This window comes from Hydra viridissima, unplaced genomic scaffold (genome assembly GCF_058129835.1).
Source record: "Hydra viridissima isolate aposymbiotic clone 2 unplaced genomic scaffold, HvirCarnegie_v1 scaffold_4, whole genome shotgun sequence".
Lineage (NCBI taxonomy): Eukaryota > Metazoa > Cnidaria > Hydrozoa > Anthoathecata > Hydridae > Hydra > Hydra viridissima.
The window spans coordinates 13,412,556-13,437,728 of record NW_028324303.1 but is presented as its reverse complement, the minus strand read 5'-3'; the positions used below and the strand labels follow the sequence as shown (position 1 = coordinate 13,437,728).

Genomic DNA, 25,173 nt, shown 5'->3' with positions numbered 1-25,173 from the left:
AGAAATACTCTAAAAGTTTTTAAAACGACAGATGACATTCAACATCATCCAAGATCCGGGAGGTAAAAAAAAACAACTACAAAGTGCGAGAACATTCTTTAATTTCAACAAATAAGAACTAGTCTAATTAAATGTTATATAGCAAACTTAATGAAAGCTTCGATGAAAACTGTGAAAAACCTGTTCCGTTAAAAACAATTAAAAATAACTACTTAGGAAAAATGTTGGGGTTTATGAAGCCGTTAGAAAGACACAAGATTAAGGTGGTATAAGGTAAGATTGCCTCGTCTAATGTCAATTAATTTCCGGTGGTGAAAGTAATTTAGGAGTAAAAAACATGCGAAATTCTTGTTTAAATCTGAAAATTACAGCAATCGTTTTGTCGTACCAAGGTTGCAAAGTGGCAGTGGTGGTATTTGGAAGTGGTTTATTTTTAATGGAGAAGGTTTGTGTATAACTTACACAGGTCAAATAAACCAACACACCTGCATAAAGACGTTAGGTAACTGCATGGTTCCATTAGCACACATGCTGATTGATCGAAACGAATGGTGGTAGTTTAAACAAAATATTGCTACTGCCCAATAAGCTCGCACAGTCAAAGCTAAGATGGAGGGAAATTAAGGAAATTAGATTTGAACCTAATGAAATTTATTAGGGTCTTGATGGACAAAGAATTAGTCATAAATAATAACTACATACAGTTAATAGAAAATGTTTTAGACAATTAAATTTTCAGAAATAATTAAGGTTGGTGGCATGCATATTGAAATTTGACATATTTTAATATGGCAATCCAAAATTTTTGGTATATAAATTGCTATTGGAAATAACAAGAAAACTCATTTTAACTAAAAATTAAGCTCAAGGTCAAGTTTTAGTTTTAAAGTTTTTTTAACTGAACCAAAATTTAAATTCGATACCCAGTTGAAATTTAAATCAGAGTTTTGCATTGACATATAATTAACACTAAATTTTTTAAAAAATGATATATATTAAAATTTCTGCTTATACATAAAATGGCAGTTTATAAAATCTCAGCCACAATTAAATTAAACGGTTTTATAAAAAGACTTTCGGTTTTCTCGCGTTGCAAACGATTTTCAAAACGATTAGACGAATCATACAACACTTTGCTGTTATAAGTAACATTTGACGGAACATCACCAAAGTTAATCGCAACAAGAAGATTCTTTTCGTATATTATTTCCAGTGTGGAATTTGAACAACTTAGACTTGTTGGGAGCGTTTGAAACTCTCGCCTCAAAACTCGTAATTTGCAAAGGCGAGAAAATTCATCTAAAGTAAAACTTAGATTTACCACATTCTCCAAAACTCAGGTTTACCACGTTCATTACCTTTTCTTAAGCAATTTATTATATTCTCAAAATATCATAAGAGACTTATAAAATATCATTGATCTAAGAGTAATCTAATTATCTTAACTGCCAAATAAAACAGGAAAAAAAAAAAAAAATCAACGTTGCGTTCTTACCGTCCGATTGATAATGACTTTGGTTTTTTATAAGATTTTCTTCCTTGTTATAAAATAAAACTGTACTCGGTAAAACTAACGAAAATAAAACCATTAGGCGGGCCGATTCTGAGCTGAAACGAGTGGCAATGGTTTTATACTCCAAACCACCGTTTATCCATCCTATTTTTCCAAATTCAGGAAAACTAGTTAGCAATGATGCAATTGTGTGATTTAAAGTCGTAACATTTATCGGAGGTACTAATCGAGCAACCACGTCTGTTAGAAGCAAGTCAGCTTCTGGGTTTTCTGCATTAAAGTAGCTCTTAATGTTTGACGTCGGTGCCAACCAAACCATTCCTGAAGCTTTCTTTACATCAATATATATTTGCTTCAAAAGGTCATGTGTTGATGGTTGATCTAAAAATATATATTCATAAAAACCAGAAATAACGAAAAACAAAAACAAAGAATAAACAAACATTTATCATACCTTGGTCAAACTGAATAGAATCATTATTTGAACGGAGTTTCTGGTCAACCATTAAACGAGAAACATGATTAAGTAAAAAACCACTTGCTCCCAGCTTTTTCCAATACTTTAGCTGCTTTATGAGTACGTTTTTTACATTAGAGTTGTGATAATTCAACATCGGACTCTCTCGTCCGAAGTACGAGTAATATGTAAGCGAAGAGTTATTAATGGCATACCATGCTGATGTCCCACCCTTATTTTTCCAATTGTTCGTCTCATTTGAATGTTTTACTATAAACCAATCTTCTTTACCTGAAGATTTATTAAATACTTGCTTAAACCAGTCACTCTCCGACGAAACTGCGCATGGATTAAAAGATATGACTGCTTGCATGCCTTGTCGCTTTAGCTCATCGAAAAAGTCTTGAAAGTCTGTAGCAGATCCCAGTTTTGGAATTGTACCGAAATCTTGATCACTAACTACATCATTTAATACCAATGTAGTAACACTAAATGATCGAAAATAGTCTAACTTGAGTTTTAAACCTTGAATGTCCCCAAAGCTATCATTGTTTGAATCAGCGAAAGTTTTTACATCTATAGTGTATACAATGCTTCCTTTTACAGAATTTTGAGAACTGTTGTTACAGTTACGTGTAATAATTAGATAAATTGACATAGCGAGTAGAGCGATTAAAATAGCGAAGAACATTATGAGGCAGAATATTCTGCAACAGCGGCACGATCTGAGCTCTTCTTTCGTTGGCTTGCGAAGTTCAATGCTCGCAATACTTCGCCTGTCATGTGTATCTTCTACAAAACCACCATCTTTTAGTTTTGGCATTTTTTTTCAAGTCTGGCTAAACAGGAATAAAAACGCAAAATAAATAGAAGCAGGTCTGAATATTTACATATTATTCTGTATATTGTCGATTTTAAGTTGCTGTAAAATAAATTTACAAAAAATCACCGCAAATAGTATAATAAATGTACATGCATAAAGATACTCAATAATATCATTGGATGCTATTTAGAGACTTACAACACTATACCGTATGCTATAAATGTTTTAACATATTTTAACATATTTTAACATATTTATTACATTAAAACAAGAGAAATAGTTATATAGGAATGGAAACTGAATGTTGATTTATGGAGATTATTTGCAATAACATCCACAGAATAAATAAAATTTATAAATATTTAAATTAATATTTACTCAGCATAAATAAAATTACAAAACAATTTTTAATAAAATGCGTCGGCATCGTCGTCATAAGCAGCGTAGTGATCGTAATCTAAATTAGAAAAATATAGAATTGGGAATAATAAATTAGTCGATATCGCAAATCAAACTACGAAGAATAACTGACAAACCATCAACTTCCTTAGCAAAAAGTGAGGAAGCCGTAACTAGATTTTCTTCTGTTTCTTCTTCTTCTTCTTCTTCAGCAATTTCTTCAAAAACTTCTTTTTTCTCCGCTTTCTCCGGTTTTACCTCTATCTGTTACACACAACAAAGAAAGTTTTATCTTTACAAGGAATTAGAAGAGAGCTGCTTACGTAGCAGCGAAATGTTTAATAAAAAATAAAGCGTTTATTCATGAACCTCAAAAAAACATTGAACTGCGCATTTTTGTCAAAAATGCAATCATGACACGCTTGCTCTATAATAGCAATAATTCCACTGCTTTAACTGTCGAAAAAAACTATTATTTATATTCAAGTTTTACCTGAATGATAATTTAAAAATTCAATATTTATACATTCATAAAATAAAACGACATCAATTTAAAATTCATTTCAGTTTCGTTTGCATTACTTAACAAATATTAAAGAAAGAAAAAAAGGAAAAGAAACCATACCTTGACTCGCTTACTACCACTATGCAATGACGCGAAATTTACCGTAAGTCTTGAAAGAGAAATACTCAAAACAGTTATTTAAAAAAAAAAAAAAAAAAAAAAAAAAAAAAGACGAAAAATAAAATTACAAAAATAAAAACACGACCAAAGCAACTATTAAAGACTAACCTACTTTTAGCCCTTCTCAACAAACCAGTTTCGTAAATAGCTGGCATGTCTTTTAACAAGAGGACATCGTCATTATCTTCAATGGGAGCATTTGCTTCAGATTTGTCCTTGGAGTTATCTTTAATAGAGACGGGTTCTTCTTTTTTAACTACTTGCAGAGTTTCTTCTACAGCTTCTGACTTCAGCCCACGCAAAACATCGTAATTTATTTTTGAAGAAATTTTTTTCTCTGCCAGCATTGTTTGTATTGCTTCATCTGCAGTTCCAGCTACAGCTCGGTCTCGCGGTTTTTTCTTTGGTTTCTTCTTCTAAAAAAAATTATTAAACTAACGTTTTAATGAAACTTTACTTAACATATGCAGTAAACTGAGCGAGTTATCTTTAATAGAGACGGGTTCTCAGACATAAAATAAGTTCGTGGTGACAGGAAGAGCTACCAATCCTGTAAATATTCTAAAATGCTGTAAGATATTTTAATACTTAAAGCATGCCTTTTTATTTCCTAGTCTATTATCTTCTTCTTCTTTTAATCGAATTTCTTCTTCCTTTTCTAAAAGAAGAGATTAAGAAAAAAACTGTTATGAAAACGGAGAGCGACAAAAAACACAAAAGCATTTACACAGCAAAAAATAAACATTAAAATATCAGCGATGCTAACCTTTCATCTTCTGCAAATATTCTTTATTTTCTTCTAACCATATTTCAGTTTTAATCTTAATTTCACTCTCAGTCAACAACAACTAAATAAATTACACACCATAACCACAAAGGCTGTGCATAATAAATTATATGTATAATTATAACTGAAACTGTTACACAGAAAAATGGCATTTACCCTTTCTATTTCCTCATCATCAATTCCTTCGAGGTCAATTTCATCATTGCTGTTTTCTGTTATGCAGTTGCTTTCTACAGTTACAATAAATGTTAAAAATTAAATAATTTTACTCTTAAATTTTAACTTGAAAAAACTTGAAAATCTATCTGACAATTTTTTTTCTCACCAGATTTTGTAGATACAATATCATCAGCTTTCTCCACACTTTGATCTAGTAGCAATGTGCTACTAGCAACAGTCCTGGTTTCTTCTTTAACCACATCATCTGACTCTTCGTGGATTACAAAATGGGGAATTTTAAATTCACCATTTTCATCCAACTCATATGTATATAATGAATAATCTGATGGAAGTTGCTTTTGATATGCAAATGCTTTTGATTCAGGTGACACCTTTTCAATTTCTTTACTAATGTTTTTACGCTTATTTAACAAAACTTCTAATCGTTCTTGAGTTTTTACCACCTGTGATAAAATGTAACTTGATACAAAATTATGTTTTTTGTCTATTGCTTGGGCAAATTGTATTCGATTTCTAGCATGTGTGTAACAAGGAGGGTCAGCCTCTTCCTCTAGATCGACTGTTTTAAACTCATCTGTTGTAAGTTTACCAGTAGCTGTTTTACTAAAGTCCATTAGACGCTTAAAAACTGTTGTCTTGCTCATTCGTACTAACTTTACAATATCATCCATGGTAACATTAAAATTAAAAAGCTTTCCAGCTATAATCAATGCTAAAAAAAACAATTTATTTTTAATTTTTTCTGTTAAAATTTTAGATAAACTAAAACTTTAGAAAAAGATTACTTAAAAACTAAAACTTTGTATTCGGCATGTAAAAACAAGTAATTTTTTTGTGTGGGATTTTTAGCCATGATTGTCCTGGTTACTTGCATTATTCCAAGTAATCCACCATTTTAAATCTAGTAAAATGTCAGGTAGAAGACAGTTTGTTTTTTGTACTTAAAGAAACTGAGTTCTGCAAAGCTGTTACTCCTTTATTAGTAAGGATCCAAACATAAAAACATTGGGTTAATTTTAGTGATCTAAGGGTCAATTGATTTGCTCTTAAAAACTGTTTTAGAACTTGACGCAGGTGTCATAGGTCTTAAATCAACAGTGTCCCACTCATTCTAGGAAAAAGAAAATAAAGAAGCTCAATAGGTTTAAGATTTTTTTTTTTAAAGAAAACTTTTTAGAGAACTAGATTTTGTGAGCAGTGCTTAGTGCTAGAAACCAAAAAAAGAAAAAAATTTCTTCATAAAATATCAAAGTATGAGGTACCACTAGATCGTCAGAATTTAAATGTTTCATTATCAAAGGCTCTAATGAAACTTTGATCCTAGATGACATTCCACTTATGGAGTTGCAGCTACTTCTAAATATTTTTAGTCATCTTTTGTAAATTGGATTAAACAGGTTCTGAAGCATTTTCAAACAACTTTGTCCCAATGACCTGTGCATTCATGGCTGTTAATCCCATAAAAAGTTTTTAGATCATGGCATCTATAAACACTTTAGTTAACAAATATACATGAACATTAAACAATTGTTGTTTTTTTAAGTGTTATATGTGATTATGAATTTTCATTATTAAACTCAGTTTGCAATAACTTATAACTTTTAAATTAAAAATTAAATTTTCTTCTGTATAAAACAAAATCTTGTAATGTTATTACTGATTTATGTACCTGCTCCACATAAAGCAGAAGGTCTCCTGCCTAAATGTATCCAATCTTTTTTCATTCTAGCAAGAATTCGAAGTGCAGCCATTGATACTTCATTTTCTTTATCACCAAAATCAAGTTGATGTGCAAAGCGATGAATATAGAGGCTGGGATCTAAAAAAAGTATTTTTTTCGCTAAAAATACTTAGAAAAGATTTACTATATATAGTGTCAATATTCTAATTTAAAGAAAAGAATTTTGCGGCAAAATAAAAAGTATTCTATCATTAGAATAATTTTTAAGAAGGTATTTAATAGTTAATGGAATTTCTTACCCACAATAGGGCAGTCAATACAAAGAGTTCTTGCAAGAGCTAAGAAAACTCTGCCCAAAGCCACAATATCACACTTAATTAAAAAGAATATTAAAATGTTGTACATAAAAAAGCAGCTGCAAACACACACAACAGAAAAGAGCAACTGTAACTAAGCAACAACTTGCTCAGACGAACTGTAAAAATTATGTTAAAATCTTCACCTGAATTGCATCACAGATATCAAGCAGCATGTCTGTTTTGTAGTTAAGAAGGTTTTAAACACAAACTTGTAAATTCAGTTTAGAGCTGAAGAATACTCTTTCAAGAAAATAAGTCAAAAAAAAATTTTTTTTTGAAAATGATAGAAATGGGAATAATAGGTTTGTACAACTAATATTTCTTCTTTTATAGATACAAGTCACAATTACATGACAAAAAATGTTTCTTCTTGAGTTTTCAACTTTATTGAGTTTTAAACTTTAAAGACTTTAATGCAATTTGATGTCAAAACCAAAATAATTCAAGTCAGGAGATAAAAAAAAAACATAGTATAGACTTAGTGTACAATTTGGACTACTACTATCAAAAAGATAACAAAATAAAACTGTTACTGAGCTCAAAAAAAACAACTGTTATTGAGGGCAAAATTTAATTATCATGATTAAGTACATTAGTTGAATATTTATTTTTAATATTTATAGCTTCTTGTAATATACACTGTTTATAAGTTTGAATAAAAGAAATGTGATTTTTTTTTTAAAAAAAAAAAAAAGAAAGTATGTTTAGCAGTTAGTTTAGAATTTAAAAAATATTTAGAAATACTTTTCTAAAAACCAACATTTATCTTAAATGTCACAGGATTAAAAAAAATCATCATTATTAGGCGTAATGTATCCACAATGCATGTCTGGATATGGTTGTTGAAACGCATCAAAACTGGTTTTTAAAACAACCCTCCATTTCCTTTTTTGAAAGCTGTTCATCTCTTTTGCATTGATTTAACAGGATTGTTGCAGTATATCTAGTTTTTGGTATAATGTACCCACAATGAATGCCTGGATATGGTTGTTAAAATGCATACATTTAAGTCTCTTGTAATATGCTTATTGTGAAGTGGTTGGCTAAGAGTGAAGATGACAAGGCTTCTGTCAAATTAAGAAAGACCAAAGTTATGTTTAGGGTTAGTCTTTAACCAACCAAGAATCTTTGGAGCAGGTCAATTAAATACTGATGACACAGCGAGTGGTGTTTTTTTTTATGTTATCAGAAATAGTGTATGATAGTTACCAATTATTTACTTTTCTAATCAATTTCAATTTTACATTGTAAGCCATTATCTATTATATAAATTTAGGACCATATAGGTTGTTTCATATCACATGAACCAAATTTTCACAAGGTCCATGTTAGAACCCACCTCAGATTTTGATGAAACTTGTTGGAGTTGTGAGTATCAATAAGATAAACAAATTCTGAATATTTTAGCAGGCAAAGAGATACTTGCTGTAAGATTGTAAGACTGTAAGATTTGATGGAACAGCCTTTTCTTAATGCTACAACACATATATGTATTAAGAATTTTTGTAAAAAGGCATTAATAGGCATTAGTATAACTGAAGGTGAATCTTTTTCTTTTTCTAATAATGATATTAAAAGGATACCAACATTACTAAACCTCTCATCCCAATAATAGCAACTATTGAGATCATTTTTTGTTGGGATGCACATTTGTTACCTACTAAGATTGCTACAACTTCTATGTTTAAAGAACTTAAAAATGCTAGTCAATTTATCAGTTAAAAACTATATTTAGCTCTTTGTTTTTCTTTGAATGCAAAAAAGTGGAACAAATCCAGCTACGTTACTAACAGCTTTTGAGTCTGAAGTTGAACTTTCTGTTTCAAATGAGGGACCTCTCAAAGTTGTATCTGACTCTTCTGAGTCTCAATATGAATTTGTACTTTCTACTCTTAAAGAACATTTAAGTATTTCAAACAAGGTCAATAATGCTGTAAAAATTTGCAAATAACTTGTGAGGTCGAAAAATACTGCTGGCTTGTCTTAACTATCCAAAAATCTGGGGCTAGTGTTAACAGGAAGACTTTTTTGGATTTTGAAGATATTTTGGTGAATTTCAACTTGATTTGAGTCATAGTATCGGTTAAATTTTGTTTGCTTTTGCAGCAAATAGTTAGAGCTGTTCCACTTTCACAAAGTGTTTTTTATCTACACCTACTGCATTTGCAACAGTCTTTTGTGTAGCGGTTTGTATTTGGTTCGCATTAGCTTAAGGGTTGAGCAAACAAAACTGACAATACTTGAATTCAGATCTTCTTTTAATAAGGTTAACTACAAAATTGTAATTATTGTTATCACTTTCATTTTCATCTGTATCACGATTTTTAAAATACAATGCTTTTCTACAATCAGTGCAGAGTTTCTGGTCAGGTGAAAAAACAAATTTTTTCACAGCCAGAAGAAAAAATAAAAATCGCTTTTTTTTTTTTTTTACTTTTTTTAACTAAAGTTTAAAACTTTAAGATTTGTAATTTTTTCATTCATGCATGTTAAAAGGATTACAACAAAATCTATCATGTTTGTTCATGTGATAAATACACTTAGTCTAGTGATGATTATAGGTAAGTTATATTGGATAAACTTTAATTCTTAAACACATGAGCTCTTAGTTTTGTTTGGTTCTTCAAAAGATTTATTCTTCTTAGACTTGGTAAATTTAATAAGGTGAATTCAGGTTCATTTAGCACTTTACAAATACAGCGAGGAGAAAGCTCAATAACAAAACAATTTTACTTTAACTTCTAAAAATCTAATTTCCTTTAATTAACAAAATCCAGTATTTTGCAAGTTTTTATCATGTTTAACATTTTATCTATTTATAACATTTATCTTTGAATTTTTAGTAAATAACATAAGAACTTAAATTGATTGAAACTTTAATCTTTTTTTCTAAGATTTAGAACGATGCACATAGTATTTTTCTTTCATCTTTTTTTAAAAATTTAGCCTGACTTCTGTAATCTGTTATGAATCCCCATAAAGAGATTACAGAAGGATTACAAAATCTTGTTTTTAAGAATGAGCTCTATGAAATCACAAAAATGTACAATTCAGCAAAAACAATATCAAATTTAGCCTGCTATTATGGATAAATGTTAAAAATCAGATTTTCAATTTTTTGCACATCTGAAAGTATCCACAGAGTACTTACTAGATTGGAAAAATTCTGGTATGTAAAATTTTTTTAAAAAGTTGTTTATCTTACAACTTACAGATAGAAAATAATTTTCATAAAATTTAAAATCTTTTAATGAAAGTACTGATGAAAAGATACGTGGCGTCTTTTCTGTTCTGGATACCAAATACAGACAGGCTCCAACAACATATATTGTTTTGCGACCAACTGTAAAACGCTTACTAGCAGCCATTTTAAAGAACATATATGCTGAATCAAGACAATGATGACTCATTTTGATTTGTCCTCCGTAATTGTTAATTAACTGCTTTCCTATGTTAGTCAAAATTAAATTTACACTATCAACTGTTTGAAATAAAAAGCAATAGAAAAATTCAATGACATATAGAAACCTTTACAAATTACCATTTTCAAGAGCAGCTTGTCTGTGATCTTGTCCAACACCAAACTTACTAAATGATCCCATACCACGATTTTGACCTAAAAGTTCATAAGACTTTTAGAATTTCTATTTTAGATTTTGGTTCTAAGATTTAAAATTTAAGTATAAGAAATCCTTGTTTATCAAATTTAAAAATGAAATGGCTTGATTTCTTGGTGTGATTAACAAATTATGCAATACCTTCTGAAGAAACAAATTGACCAATAACTGAGGAGCTTCCGGCACTATTTTCCTGAAATTCTATATCATTTACAATACATAAACTTTCTACAACAGATCCACAGTTAACACATACTGAATCACCACGTGCTGGATCATTGTCAAGTTCTGTACCACCACAGTTTTTACATGAAATACCCATTATATGTTGGAAAAATACTTCTCTCTTTTTCTAAATAATATAAGCAACTGGCTTTAAACTTAATAAAATTGAAAGACAATAATGATTTTTTTGACAGTATTAACCTTAAAAAATGAATTTTTTGATGCAAATTAAATTTTTAAGTTCAAAAATATCAAGTTTGCTAAATTTCCATTTAAGCAGTTTTTAAAAAAGAAGCTGTTAGAAAAATCTCTTGTGAAAATAAGAAACAAATTTATAAACTTTATTAAGAATTACATAAAATATTCTACTGGTTAGTCATTGTATATGAGCATATACAGAATGTTCGAACTCAAACGCTGGAACTCAAGAACTGGATAAATCAATAGTTGAATATTCTGTTACAAATGCCACTTGATGCTTGAACAATGTCAAAGTACTCTATCATCTATTGTTCCAGTAAATGTTGTCCTGGGGATGAATGTTTTTTTTTTCTGTTATTAAAAAGCTCCTTATAGAAAAAAGGCAGTTATTCAACTGACGTAAAACAACAAGTCAAAAATTGAATGGAAAAGTAATACTTATTGTAAATCTGAGTAGTATGATATTTTTGATGAGTAAGTTTTCCTTTGAGTTTGTAAGAAAAGTATACTTTTTCCCTAAGTGTTTTATAGTAGTTTAAAAAAACACTATTGCTCCTTTCAGCACATTTGAACAATCTTTTTTCTACTTAATACTTTTTCTTTGTATTTAAAAGTACAGAGCAGAGTTGCAGGACAGATGGTTATTTAATTTAGTTTTTTCTTATTTCTAAACAAAAATATACTTTATATGTATGTATAATATATATTCTTACATATATATATATATATATATGTTCTTAAAAAAATTAAATATTTGTAAAAATATGTGTGCTTTTTATAAATATTTATTTTTCTTTTTTTCAATTAAAATTATCTAGGCTAAAAACTATATCAAGAATGAAACAAAAACATAATTGAAAGCATTATAGACAGATTTGATAATAAATTACAAAGGAGATCATAATTTCATGGCAATTAATTTTGTTTGTTAACTCAACTATGTTATTATATACTGTGGATTCTTAATAACACTGGACAATAAAAATTTTTCAGACTCAATAATGAGAAAAAAAAGTACCATTTATTTGATAAGTCTAGTTAGTTAGTTAAAGAAAAAAAAACACAAAACACTAAATGATAAAAAGCACCCACACTATTTTATTTTTTTTGACAGAAAGATTTCAAACCATTATAGAGTGATAGTTTGTCTAGTTGATCATGTTCCTATGTTGACTTTGGAATTTCTGAAAGCCGGGTTACCTCTTAATTACTACCTTATAAGAATTATGCCTGATGAAAACTTACTTGATATTTAAGTTGAGCTAAAAAAATGCAATTAGTATAGAGAAAATTATTTGTAACATTATATGCAGGGTAAGCAAACTGACAACCATATAATATCTGATGGTTTTTCTTGCTGAAATCAAATTTTCTTTCATTTTTGGATATGAAATAGCTTTTGTTGAAGTTTAATAGCAGTTTGACTATGACTCGAATTGATAATTGTCAGAAAGAAAAAGTTTGTTCATTATCCAATGGTATGATGAACAAACTCAAACCTTGGCACAAACAGAATGCTGAGTATATCCTTCACATATGTTACTGATAACAAGCACACTACTGGGTAATACATCCTTTTTGGATAGAGTGTTTACCTGTAACTAATAAATACAATTAGGATAAAAATAAAAATAACAATTTTTTAATAATTTTATTCAACATAGTCAAGTAAAGTATAATTACTTCCAGGACCTAGCATTAGCTTATTAAGACCTAGAAACTTGTTTAATGAGCTTATTTTGTTTTTAGCCTAATAAATAATAAGGATATTTTTAAAGCAGTTTGAAAAAAAATTACTTAATATAAGTAAAATTTTAACAACACACGCTAGATATAGTAATATGACCTAAGTAGCTCTAGATCATTCTCTCCCCTAAGCCTAGTTATGTCACAGGAATTTTTAAGATTATCTTACCTTCAATAAGATCAATGTGGTATCCTTAAGGAATAATTCATCTTCTCTATGAAATCCTGTTATGGACTGGATAATAGGTTGCTTAGATTTATGAAGCTGATGGTATTTCAAAGGAACTTATTTCTAACAAGGATTGAAGTACCCACGATTTTCAGAACTTGGTGATGGCTTACACTTACATAGGCTTGATGTAAACAACTTTAGCTATCCTGATTATTTGGAGTTTGAATATTGCATCATAAGTTATTTGTGGAATTTATATTCCTATAAATACTCAGATTGGTACAAATAAAAAAAAAAGTGCTAGTTTATAAATAAAGGTGAATTATTGATACGATACATTTATTATATAAACTGATACAAAACCATTAAACAATACAACAGTCTTTTAGCTCACGAGCCGAACAAAGTTTATTCTGGCGATTCCCTGATATTCGCACATTATTGTTTAACTCCGTGTTTACTTTTCAACTTAAAGAGCATTCTAACAGTGAGCCTACATACTTTTTGGTTAATCTTTCAATTTTAGAGCTTAGGGTTACGGAATTTTTAATTTATATTTATACTCCTAAAGCCTATAGCTGATTCTGCTGATGGTTGGGGTGTTCCTTTTATGTTAATACTCTAAAAGAAATCTTTTTTGTAATAAAATGTATGGTAAAGGTTCCATTTGAGCGTCTGCGTATCGTTTTATTTCCGTATCGTTATCATTCCGATAAGATATTGGGGAAAAAAAAAAGTATCGTCGGAATCAGAGATGATAAACGGCAAAAATCTTCTGGCCTCCGCGTTTCTTCCGCAGCTATTGGCGGCCGCTTCCCAAAGCTTTTTTTGCCTGCAGAATGTTCTGGCTTCCACCTCCAGATGCTTCCGCCTCCCAATTGGAGGCCGCCGTTAGAACTTTGTTCTGGAGGCAGAATTTTTTGGATGCCACCGCCAATCGGGAGGCGAAAGCCACTGGGGACCGCCGTCAGAAGATATTTTGGAGGCAAGTTGATTTGGAGATCGCCTTCAGTGGCTTTCGCCTCCCGATTGGCAGCAGCAGCAGCCAGAACTTATTTTTGGAGACAGAATGTTTTGAAGGCCGCCGCCAATCGGGAGACGGAAGCCACTGGCGGCCGCCGTCAGAAGATATTTCGGAAGTAAGTTGATTTGGTGGCCGCCTCCTATGGCTTCGGCCTCCCAATTAACTGCTGCCGCTAGAATTTTTTTATAGAGGCAGAATGTTTTGGAGGCCGCCGCCAATCGGGAGGCGGATGCCACTGGCGGCAGCCGTAAGAAGATTTTATGAAAGTAAGATGATTTGGAGACCGCCTCCAGTGGCTTTGACCTCCCAGTTGGCTGCAGCCGCTAAACTGGAAGCGAAATTTTTGCCTCCCGCCGCCTGAAGTTGAAAACAAAGGGACAAAATTTTCATTAAAAAAAATTAAATCTTTAAATTGCTTGTTAATTTAAAAACGTTTGTTTTTAAATTAACAACCAATTTAAAGATTAATTGGATTCAAATATTTTAAAATTGACATCAAAATTGTGTTTTATATGAAATTTATTGCCAAACTTTGACTATTAAAAAATTATGATTTTGTCAGAGTGGTTTTTTGTTTTTTTATAGCTATTAACAAAATTTGAAGTTTTATATTTAAAACAAGAGTTAAAAGTTGGAAATATTAAATCCATGCCATAGGCTAAAAAATCTTTTCGACGAAACTTAATAGAAAGTAAATTGTTAGTTTTTTGATGGGATCAAAGTTTGAACTTTTGAACAAGTCGTTCATCGGTTGAATTAAAACTGTCATTTTTCAACCATAACATTAAATTCTTAATTTTACTCTTTAGATATTGTTAAAAATTCTTGACAAACCCAATATTTTTAAATGGTCATTAAAAATTTTAGAAATTAATATCGGTTTTAATTGAATTTTTTCCAATAATTAAAATTTTTATGAAGATTGATTTTTTCTTTTTTTTTTTTTTTGAAAATGGAAAATGCGCAATCGTCGAATCAAATATTATATTAAGGAGATTTTTTTTACTTGTTGAAATTTCCAGTTTGCAATAAAATTTTTACTACTACGTTTTAGTAAAATAGTAAGTAGTAAAAATCTCATAAAACTTACGGTCATCATCAGGTATTTATCCCCTAGTTAGAATATTTTGCGGCAAACACGTATTTTGTGGCTAACGTGCATTTAGCGGCGACATGTATTTTGCGGCAACATGTAATTTGCGACCGCGTTGTATTTTGTCATTACTTTTAATCGCTTTAAAGGTTGTGGTTTCTTAAAAAGCAATAAAGAAGCGATTCCATTTCGTACGAATAAAATTAAAATTTTCTCTTTTAGATTTTTAAATGCATTTTATTATTAAAAATTAAACGCCGCATACTGAATTAGTTGACGTTTGTTTTTTTTTAAAAGACAAAATAATCCAAAGACAGCTATTAGTAAATGGTGTTGATAAATAGAATTTTCGAAGAAAAACAAAGTTATTCATAGTTGATAATAATGAGTTGTGTCATCTAGGTAAATCTGGCGATAAGGTAAACAGTTTATATATTTATAGTTGTTTATGCTACTTATATTCATTTTATGTTACCAATTGTGTGATACTAGCTTAATTTGGCTTGCACTTTTGTCGTGTGGTGCAGTTTTTAACTTAAAAAAATTCAAAATTTTTGAAAATAACATATTACTTATGGCAATCGAGTCAAATCAATCATAACTTTTGTTATGTTAACTTTTTAAACTGAAGCGATTTGTAACAATGGTTTCACTTGAAGGTTCTTTATTTCAGCTTTTTGAAAGTTATTACATCTTGAAACAAAAGTGGCATTGTACTTTACCATTCTTTACCAAAAAATTTTTGAATATTTTCTGTGGTTGAATTGATGCCTATGCGGCCAGATAATGCATTTGCCTCATTGGAAATATCATAAGCATCATTCAAAAACTTAATTATGTGGTGTTGCTCTTCTTTACACCAAATAGTTTTCCTCTAAACAAAAATTTTAAAAAAAAAATTCTTTAAAAATTTTGAATTTTTTTTTAGTTGAAAACTGCACCATACAAAAGTACATCCAAACTAAGCTAGTATCGCACCACTACAAAACACAATTGAAAACTCAATGCAATTATTTTAAACAACTATAAATATATAAACTGTTTACCTTGTCGCTTTCTTACTAATTATTTACCCTATAGGTTTCCTTACACGTTGCAACGTTTAAAAGTATTGGCAAAATACGTGGTTGCAAAATAAATTTGTACATAAAAATACAGTAAAAACTTAGTATGAGATTTTTACTAAGTAAAAAAAAAGTGGGAGTCAAAATCTCGCACTTTACCGGTGTTTAGTGATCGACCGGAATTCGGTTCGGATCCGGTTTCCGGCCAAAATTACGACCGGAACCGAAATTCCGGTTCCTGTTCCGGGTATATTTAAGATTTCGGTTCCGGCCGGATTTCCGGTTCAAAATGCTACCGAAAATATATATTATAAAGCTTTATTTAGCATAATACCGTTATGATCATTTTGATAAAAATGATTAAAAAAATTTTTAAATTAGTTGTTAAGCTTGAGAATTAATGTTAATAAAATTTGGCTTTGTTTGAAAACTAATTAATTTTCTTGTTTAAATTAACTTTAAATTAATATTCATATCTTGTAATGTTTTTATCGCTATTATTTGAGCTGAAGTTACACTATTCTGATTCTTACCAGCTCATTTTCTTAAACATATTGTCATGATCCAAATGGACAATTTTGAACCTCCTAAAGATGAATTCGAACAGGGGAAAACGATTAATGTGCATTTTGACAATCCAAAAAATCATTTAGGTGTTAAATGATTTTTTTGGATTGTCTCACTGCTTCTCTATGCCTTGGGTTTCGGAAAAACTTTAAAAAAAAATGTAAAATTTTAGTTATTTTTACTACATTAATTTTTGTTTAAATTAGAACTAACTTTTTAAAAATATATTACTTATTTTCGGTTCCGGTTTCGGTTCCTGTTCCGGTTTGGATTTATTTTCGGTTCCGGTTCCGGTTAGGAATATTTAGAATCTATTACCGGTTTGGTTCCGGTTCCGGCAAAATATCTGTTCCGGTCGATCACTACCGGTGTTGCGTTAAAAAAGTTAGTAGTTAAAAAAGTTAACAAATAGTTTTGCGCATGCGTTACGCGTGCGCAATATAATTAAAAAGCGTTCGTTAGGGAATGAAATTTGGCGTTAAAAAAGTTGCATCGTTTCGTTAGGGTATGTAAAATATTAAAAAGTAGTTAATACTTTATATTAAAAATGGCTGTCCATGTTTACTAAGTTTCTGAATTCATAAGCTTTACTACTGATATATGGACCAGTAGTTCAAATGAAAGCTTCATGAGCCTGACAGGTCACTGTTTAGACAATACATTTAATCAGAAAACTTGTACTTAGAGTAGCTATTTCCTGAGAGGCATACAGCAGCAAATATTGCTGAATTGACTGAAGATATTATGGCTGTATTTAAAATATCACCTTCAAAAATTCATTTTATAGCTAGAGATAATGGTGCAAATATTGTTAAGGCTATTCAAGATACCCCATATGATAGTGTGCCTTGTTTTTTACACACACTGCAACTAGTAATTAATGACTGTATTTTTGAACAAACAGTAGTCAAGAATGTCATTGCAAACTGCCATTCAATTGTTGGACATTTCAGCCATTCTCCCCAAGCCTGCTATAAACTTAAAGCTCTTCAAGAAGCAAACAATTTTCCTAAGCACAAGTTTATTCAAAATGTTCCAACAAGGTGGAATAGTACCTATCATGTTAGAACAAATTTATGAACAGGAAACCTCTAACCATATATGCACTTGAAAATGGTAAGCTTCCTTCATTAAATGCAAACAAATGGATAATTATTGGACAATTTAGTGTTTTGCTAAAAAATGTCCAAAAAACAACAGTTCGCTTGAGTGAAAGAAATTCTATTGTCTCAAATGTTATACCACAGATACAGCTTTTGAAACATTTCATTAATAAAGCTTCAATTGATGACAACTAATTTAACTTATTCAATTGAGAATAAATTCAAACAATATACTGATAACTATAACATCATCTTGTCAGCATTTCTTGATCCCAGATTCAAATCAAAAATGTTCAAAAATGAAAACACCTTCTCAGCTGCTAAAACATAACCATTCAACTTATTAAAACCCATGAAAATATAAAAAAACATCAAAGTTACTGAAAATGATCAGTCTGCAGCTTGTGACATTGAAAATATTGACTCAGAGTATGCAAATAATGGTACAGTGCTAAATGAATACAAAGATATAGTAGAAATGGGTTTTGACAATTGCTTTGAAGAACCTGTAGGATTTAATTCTAAGCAAATCTGCCAACCACAAACTTTAATTTCAAATGAAACTTTATTAAACGAAATTCAACTCTACTCAAATGAAGACTTTATTCACAAAAAAAGCAATCCTTTGTTGTGGTGGAAATCACAGAAAACTAAAATGCCACTATTAGCAAAGCTTGCTTTAAAGTATTTAAGCTGCCTACCGTCTTCTGTGGAGAGTGAAAGACTTTTTAGTATTGGTGGAAATGTATATACTGCAAAGAGAAATAGCTTAACAGGAGCTCATGGTGAAATGTTAATGTTTCTGAACTATAACATGAGAAATTAAAAATATTTGATTTTGTCTCTTCAGCCTATTTTTTAAATAAACAAATTTTAAAATAAAAAAATATTCCATGTTTTTGTCTTTGAGAGAACTGATTAAAGTATCAGTGTTAGTATAATTCTTTTAGAAGTGAGTATGATCTATTTTTTCATGAAATATAATTTATTTAGGAGTTTAAAAGCTTTGATACTATGAGGAGGTCAAATGAAAAAAAAAATGTCATGAAAAAGTTTAACTTTAAAGAATTAGAAAATTGCGGGAAAAAAAAATTTGGAAAAAAAAATTGAAACTCTGTTTTTGAGCTATAGCCCAAAAATAAAAAAAGAATGTCTCCCAATGCCTTAATCAAAATTTCAAAGCATATTCTGTTGTGGATTTGAGGTTTGCGCAAATAAAAGAGTCAACCGGGGTAACTTTGTTCAGTTTTGGCAGTTTTTCTTAAACATCTCTGAATCTTACTAACTTTTTTACAGCTTTCTCTTTTGGTAATAACATTATAGGTCTTGGCTATAGGACTCTATATTTATTTCTTTCATTTTTTTATTACAAATTTTTTAAACGCCAAAAAGTGACCAATATTACCCCAGGTTTTTATCATGTTTGATCAATAATACCCCTGCTATGGGGTAACATTGGTCACTTTGGAGTTTTAAAAAATCATTAGTCCTTAGAGAAACATGAAAAAAACATTTAAATGGACAAAAAATTTTGCAACAACGCTCCCTGTTATTGTGCAAAAGTCATTTTCTAGTAGGTCATCATCCTCATCTGAGGATGATGACACTTGTTCAACTCTTGCCCTTTTCTTGTTATTCTTGGTGTTATTGTTGTTCTTTGATGTGGTAGGAGTTGTGTTATTCACCAGATCTTGCGGTGTTATCGCTTTGCCATGTGTGATCTTTTTTCTTCTGGTGCGCTTTGTTTTCCCATCCTGTCCAAAATGTTTCACTAATAGACCTGCCATAGCTTCATTAAATACTTCCTTAACAGTACTACCGGTACCTCCTCCAATGTCTTTGTTAACCTGTGGCAAACGCTTCATGACCATTTCTTTATCGAAGGGAAATATTCCACTAGCCTTGAAGTCAGATCTCAAATTATCGCTTTTCAATTGACGTTGCAGTAGAGCAAGAAGACCGTGGAACTGATTTTTCGGTATTGATTCTTTGATGCGCGATTCCCTTCGCCAATTTTCCAGTATCCTGCGCCATTCTATCTTTAGCGGACGGAAAACAGCAACGTCTAGCGGTTGAAGCAAATGGGTAGCGTTTATTCCAAACTGTCGACTAGCCTTTCTCACGCTCATTCTTCCAGTTAAACATTCTTTCATAGCATTGGACAACGTTTCTTGACTGTATGTAGTTGCATATGCTCTTGAATCAGGCTTTCGCTTATATTTCCTCAGCATTTTCACCGGCTAATAATCCAAATGGTTCAATAAATGTATCAGAAATGACAAAAACCCCAAAATAAACTCAATGTAGTCCACGAAGTAACTGCTATATTCACAAAAACTGTTGATATACCAAAATTGTTGATATAAATTGTTTATATAATAGTTGATATATATTGTGGTATCTCTAACAAAATTAAAACATGCAATCTTTGTTAAACTTTAGGAATTTAAAAAAAAATCAACAATTGACCAAAGTTACCCCGGCGACCAATGTAACCCCGGTTGACGGTACCATTTTGAATACTTTTTTAACAGGCAAACTTTTTTAACGCCTTATGGTGTTAAAAAAGTTATAATTATTTTGCGCACGCGCAGAATTCACAGTTTATAAACTTTTTTAACGACTAACTTTTTTAACGCAACACCGGTACGATAAAGTTTTTTTGAAAAGCGTCTCTAAACGATGGAATTTTCATTGTTCGAATTTCTTATTCATTAAGGTTCGAGTAATAAGCAATAGTATTTTTTATTTTTTTTTTAGTTAACCGAGTAAAAGAATATTTTTTGACTGAAAATAACAGATGGAAATGCAAAGTGTGCGCAGAACAAAAGCCAGCAATTCTTGCCGGAAATGTTTCTCATCTCAAAAACCATTTGCATTCAAAACACAAGGATATTGCTATAGAACTAGGAATTTCGGAAAGGAGGAGAGTTTGAAATAGTAATCATTATGAGGGTAGCGGTGAAGAAAATGCTATTTTCGTTTCGCGTAAAAAAGTTAAATTTGACTTCGATATCAACGATACAGTAAGAGACTTCATAAAATCGATTCTGATGAGAAATTTGCCTATGACAGTCGCTGATGACATGGGGAAGAATGAGATGATTAGAAAGGCTCTTCAAGCTTTTGGTGTGAGATGGAATCGTCAAAAAGCGAAAGAATTTATTCTTAAAGCTGCTGACCAAATTTATGAAATTATTGCAAAGGATATAGAAAATGTATATCCGTCATTAATGTTTGACTCAGCGTCTCGTTTCAATACAAACGTTTTTTCTGCAAGTATTCGGTATACAAAAGATGGAAAATTGCACGATCGAACTTTGGGAATGCTCACTCAGCACGGACGGCAACTTGGAGCGGTTTTAGCTGATCAGCTAATTACTCTGATTGCGAAAGTAGGGAAAGGGACAGATGATATTTACTCAACTTGTTCGGATCAAGGTAAAAACATGATCAAAGCTTCTGATGCTATCAGAGAAATGCAAAATCAAATGATCGTTTGTAATGAATTTGTTGAGGAAGCACAACAGTTTGATTTTGAAGATTTCGATCTGCTTGACCGAGTCAATTTTGAAGAAGAACTTGTAGGAAATTCTGAAGATACAGACGATGGGATCGAAAGACTATCACATGCTCAAGAACAAGAGAGAAAAGTAAATGTGTTAGAAAATAATATTGGTGCAATCTGTACCAAAATGTTTTGTGGAGCGCATGTTTGCCAATTAGCTGCAAAAGACGTAACAGAGCCGTTTGAAGCCACTCTTGCTGAAATAAGAAAATTTGTAAGAAATACACAAGCGCCTAAATATGATGCAATTTTTGCTGATCTCAAGAGACCACGCAAAGATATTGCTCCGAGATGGAGTAGTACTTACATCATGGTATCAGACATGTTTGAAAAACTCGCGATATATGAACAAATCGGGACTAATCGAAATAACCGCGAGCTAAGATTAAATGATGAAACCTGGAAATTTATTGAGGAATATGCAAGAACATTCGAGCCGATATTTTATGCAATGAAGGATTTTTAAAGATCAGACTATACCACGTCGGACTTCTTTTTACGATGGATGAGAATGGTGATGAATTTAGAAAAGATTGCCGATGGACAAAATAATTTAACATCTAAACTTCTAGAAGCTTTAAATTTACGTTCACAAAGGTTTTTTGAATGTGATGCTTTCATCGCTGCTCTCTTACTGGATCCTCGTTTTGCATGGAATAGTGCTAGTCATGAAGTTTTTAACGACTTATTGAGAAGCCGTGGAGTAGATCATTTACTGAAGATTCATCACTTTGCAAACTCACAAAGACAACTTGCTGAAATTGCTCGACAGCCTGAAAACTTACGAGATGAAGATGAAGAACGTTTGGCTCAACTTTCAGGTAGAGATTTTACTATCATTCAGTAATTGATATTTAACCAGTATTTGATATCAAGCGGTTCATTAAACAAATTTTATTCAATTACATTAAAAAATCAAGAATTTCCACACTGTGTCAATAAAAGTTCAATACTATTCAATAACTTGATGTTAATGATTTTCGTCATCGTAGAGTATTATTCGTTTCTTCCATTTTTTTTTTTTTTTTTTTTTTCTTCACAAACCAAACAAAAGTAGTTTAACCTTTTATTGATTTAAGGTCAAAAAGTCAAATTTTAAATAAAAGTTTTTATCTTTTAAGTGTTTGAAAAACTTTGAAACTTTTAATGATTCGATAATCAGTTCGATTAGACAATAGTTGTTGTTTGATAAACAAATAATTGGTATCTCTTCTTTCAGGAGGAGGTCAACGTCAAAGCATAGATTTTATACAAAACACAAGAATTCATCAGCAAATAACAAATATTGTATATAGTGAGCCACGTATTGGTGTGAATGAGAATTTTAATATTCTTGAATATTGGCACTTAAAACGTGATGATCCTAACTGGAAGGAACTTTACAATATTTCTCAAGTTGTTTTTGGTTCTGCATTTTCTCAGGTCAAAGTTGAACGAGATTTTAGTAGCTTTGCAATGGTCTACACCCATTTGAGAACTCGGCTTTCGGATGAAACATTAAACGCGATTTTAGTAGTTAGACAAAATTTGGATTTGCTTGACAAAGTTAAATTCTCTTTATTACGTTAATCATATATAAAAAAAGATTCTATTTTATGTAACTTGTTTTAAAATGGAATATAAAACATAACCCAAACTTTAATTCTTGTCTTTGAACACTCAGTAAAATTGACTTTTGTTTCGATGATTAAATCAATTTTTATTTAAGTTTATGTAATAGAAAAAAGTACCAAAATATTTTATTCGATAACTTTTAATAAAAACCAATCTCATACAAAGTCATAATTTTGTTAAAATACTCAAAATTTGGCAATTAATGTTATAAAACGATTTTCAAGATTTCCGTATTTTGGGGAGGCGGACGCCAATGGCTGCGAAAGAAAAGTGTAGTTGAGAATTTTTCCGTCTTTTATAAACTCTGCTGAAAGCTAAATAACTATATTCAACTTGCATTAACATTGCTAACTGAAACATTAGAAAATAATGACAAGGCAAGTCCTTGATTAATAAAAAAAAACATTTAGTCCTTAACAAGTTATGATTAAAAAAACCACAATGAAAACAATCACAGTGTTGTGGTGTTTGACGTCATTAAAAAATACTTTTATACTTTTTTTTTTCTTGAAGAACGTCATTTTTTATCGTTTTTAAATTTTGTATAATATCGTCAGGATGGTGGAAAAACTTATCAAGTCTAAAGTATCTAACTGGAGAGTATCGAAAAAAAGTTTTTATTTACTATCTTAAGTTTTAAATTGACAAAATAATATTAGTCTTCCAATAAGCTTGAATTATATTATAATACAAGCAATAAAAAAAAGGATTCCATTTAATGTCACATCAGATTTTTTGCATAGAATTTTTTAATTTTTGCAAATTTTAGGTAGTTAGCACATTTTTTCCGAAGTATTTCTGAATTGAAACTTATTTGGAAATTCCAGGGTATATTTTGAAAGATTTTATTTTTTATAAAATTAAAAGATGAAAAAAAAAGTCAATAACACGTTTAAAATAAACAATTTATAGCATAAACATCATCCTATCAAAGTCAAACCTTTTATAAATTTATAAAAAAGTAACGTAAATTTTAATTTTGAAAAGGATTTCGAACAAACCGTTTTCTCATAAATATTTAATCGGGAAGAAACTTTTGCTTGTAGCTCTTTTCTTTTGTCAACTTGCATCAAGCAGCTGCAATAAATACGTGGTTTGTATTTAAGTAGCGTACCATATCGTGCTCAATAATTTTTATAGATTAATGTCTGGTATTTCTTTCATAAATGAGTAAAAGTAGCAGTACATAAATTGTTTTTCAAAGATTCTTTTTCAAAACTTCAAATATGGTTGTTGTCATTCAACAGGTTTCTGATACCTTATAGAAATGGGCAGATTGGGCATTTGCCTCAGACATCAGAAAAAAAGTGGGCCTTCGAAAAGAAATTATTTACTTACAACTTATGAAATAACAAAAAAAGAAAGTTTCAATTTTTTTTTTTTTTTTGGAATATCGTGTTTTTTTTTTTGAATATCGTGTTTTTTAAAGCCCACAGTTCACATCATTTTTCTTTATTCATGGTTTATTTAAAAATTTTTCAACTATTTTGCAAAGATTTCTAAAAATCGTATGACTACGTTACTATGTTAATGAAGGAAATTTCGGATAAGCATGACTTTGTTGAAGTTTTTTTAATTTGACTAACATGGTATGTAGCAATTTGAATCACATGGCATAAACGAAGCTGTTGAACCAAACAAAGCGCACAGCTTTCAAATTCAGACCAATCAAGATGGATTGTACAAATGGATTTGTTGAAAATTTTATCAACAGTTGTAGAATGTCTTTAAAACACACAGAACCAGTTTTCCAAGCATTTTCACTTGTTCGGCCTTTCAATCGGAGACAGCGCAACCATGCAAACTATAACAGCCGTACTTATCAAATTATACACTACTTTAAAAGATTTATGCTCATTGGTATTGCTCGTTCATCTTGAAACTATGTGAAATTCTTTTGGTTCTTTTGAAGAACAGGGGAAAAAAGCTTATAGGGAAATTAGAGTGATAAAAAGATGAATCTATTTCAAAAAACAGTGTGGAAAATGTTGTTGTATCTTATTATAAAAAAATTAATTTTCCCAAATATATGTATTTTCGTATTTACTTGAGCATCTTGCTACTTCTTGTGAAGGAGAACGTTCTTTCTCAACAATGATTAGCGTAAAAAATTATTCAAGATTGACAATTGGTCAAGAAAAGCTCACAAATTCTGCTCTTCTTTGAAATTGTACACGATTTGATGAAAAATTTAAATGTATCACAAAAGTTAGGTGGCTACTAAATTAAGAATTCAAGCAATGGCCTATTTGCGGAGTGTTAACGATACAGCACGCAATACAGTATTGCTAACAA

General features: G+C 30.5%; 4 protein-coding genes across 10 annotated transcripts; 2 read left to right on the top strand and 2 right to left on the bottom strand.

The window, feature by feature from the left end:
* Nucleotides 1-701: 701 nt before the first annotated feature.
* Nucleotides 702-3,250, bottom strand: LOC149889992 (maltase 1-like). The gene is made up of 3 exons (XM_090084457.1): nt 1,968-3,250; nt 1,496-1,894; nt 702-1,299 (listed from the first exon to the last, which is right to left on the bottom strand). The coding sequence occupies exons 1-3, from the start codon at nt 2,791-2,793 to the stop codon at nt 1,028-1,030; spliced, it is 1,497 nt and encodes a 498-aa protein (XP_089940583.1). The 5' UTR covers nt 2,794-3,250; the 3' UTR covers nt 702-1,027.
* Nucleotides 3,152-13,278, bottom strand: LOC149889991 (transcription factor IIIB 90 kDa subunit-like). 7 transcript variants are annotated; one of them, XM_090084452.1, is made up of 16 exons: nt 11,366-11,596; nt 11,082-11,255; nt 10,643-10,853; nt 10,426-10,500; nt 10,159-10,332; nt 7,028-7,059; nt 6,825-6,897; nt 6,514-6,663; nt 4,990-5,556; nt 4,821-4,894; nt 4,644-4,725; nt 4,477-4,535; nt 3,986-4,293; nt 3,818-3,866; nt 3,330-3,456; nt 3,152-3,250 (listed from the first exon to the last, which is right to left on the bottom strand). In XM_090084452.1, exons 3-16 carry the CDS (start codon nt 10,821-10,823, stop codon nt 3,201-3,203), a joined length of 2,001 nt encoding a protein of 666 aa, XP_089940578.1. In that variant the 5' UTR covers nt 10,824-10,853; nt 11,082-11,255; nt 11,366-11,596; the 3' UTR covers nt 3,152-3,200. The 7 variants fall into 7 exon arrangements, 6 of the variants coding, with proteins under 6 accessions (XP_089940578.1, XP_089940579.1, XP_089940576.1 ...); XM_090084453.1 differs by having other exon boundaries at nt 11,096-11,255; nt 11,366-11,490; XR_016451602.1 differs by lacking the exons at nt 11,082-11,255; nt 11,366-11,596 and adding an exon at nt 12,843-13,278 and having other exon boundaries at nt 3,990-4,293.
* A 4,059-nt stretch (nt 13,279-17,337) lies between these two features.
* LOC149889990 (uncharacterized) lies at nt 17,338-18,522 on the top strand. Its single transcript, XM_090085207.1, has 2 exons — nt 17,338-17,644; nt 18,074-18,522. The coding sequence occupies exons 1-2, from the start codon at nt 17,338-17,340 to the stop codon at nt 18,520-18,522; spliced, it is 756 nt and encodes a 251-aa protein (XP_089941333.1).
* Nucleotides 18,523-21,775: 3,253 nt separating this feature from the next.
* Nucleotides 21,776-22,833, top strand: LOC149889989 (uncharacterized). Its single transcript, XM_090085206.1, has 2 exons — nt 21,776-22,085; nt 22,484-22,833. The coding sequence occupies exons 1-2, from the start codon at nt 21,776-21,778 to the stop codon at nt 22,831-22,833; spliced, it is 660 nt and encodes a 219-aa protein (XP_089941332.1).
* Nucleotides 22,834-25,173: the final 2,340 nt, after the last annotated feature.

Bases quoted from the DNA above. Each gene is read 5' to 3' on its own strand.
- LOC149889992 (XM_090084457.1), bottom strand. From the start codon at position 2,793: ATGCCAAAACTAAAAGATGGTGGTTTTGTAGAAGATACACATGACAGG. The intron at 1,895-1,967 runs GTATGATAAATG...ATATATTTTTAG, and splicing joins TTCTATTCAGTTTGACCAAG to ATCAACCATCAACACATGAC. The intron at 1,300-1,495 runs GTAAGAACGCAA...GTTTTACTTTAG, and splicing joins AAGTCATTATCAATCGGACG to ATGAATTTTCTCGCCTTTGC.
- LOC149889989 (XM_090085206.1), top strand. From the start codon at position 21,776: ATGGTGATGAATTTAGAAAAGATTGCCGATGGACAAAATAATTTAACA. The intron at 22,086-22,483 runs GTAGAGATTTTA...CTCTTCTTTCAG, and splicing joins ACGTTTGGCTCAACTTTCAG to GAGGAGGTCAACGTCAAAGC.
- LOC149889991 (XM_090084450.1), bottom strand. From the start codon at position 10,823: ATGGGTATTTCATGTAAAAACTGTGGTGGTACAGAACTTGACAATGAT. The intron at 7,060-10,158 runs GTATCTTTTCAT...ACTACAAAACAG, and splicing joins CAGAACAGAAAAGACGCCAC to ACATGCTGCTTGATATCTGT. The intron at 6,898-7,027 runs GTGAAGATTTTA...TTTTTAATTAAG, and splicing joins ATATCTGTGATGCAATTCAG to TGTGATATTGTGGCTTTGGG.
- LOC149889990 (XM_090085207.1), top strand. From the start codon at position 17,338: ATGGCTGTATTTAAAATATCACCTTCAAAAATTCATTTTATAGCTAGA. The intron at 17,645-18,073 runs GTACCTATCATG...AAAACATCAAAG, and splicing joins TGTTCCAACAAGGTGGAATA to TTACTGAAAATGATCAGTCT.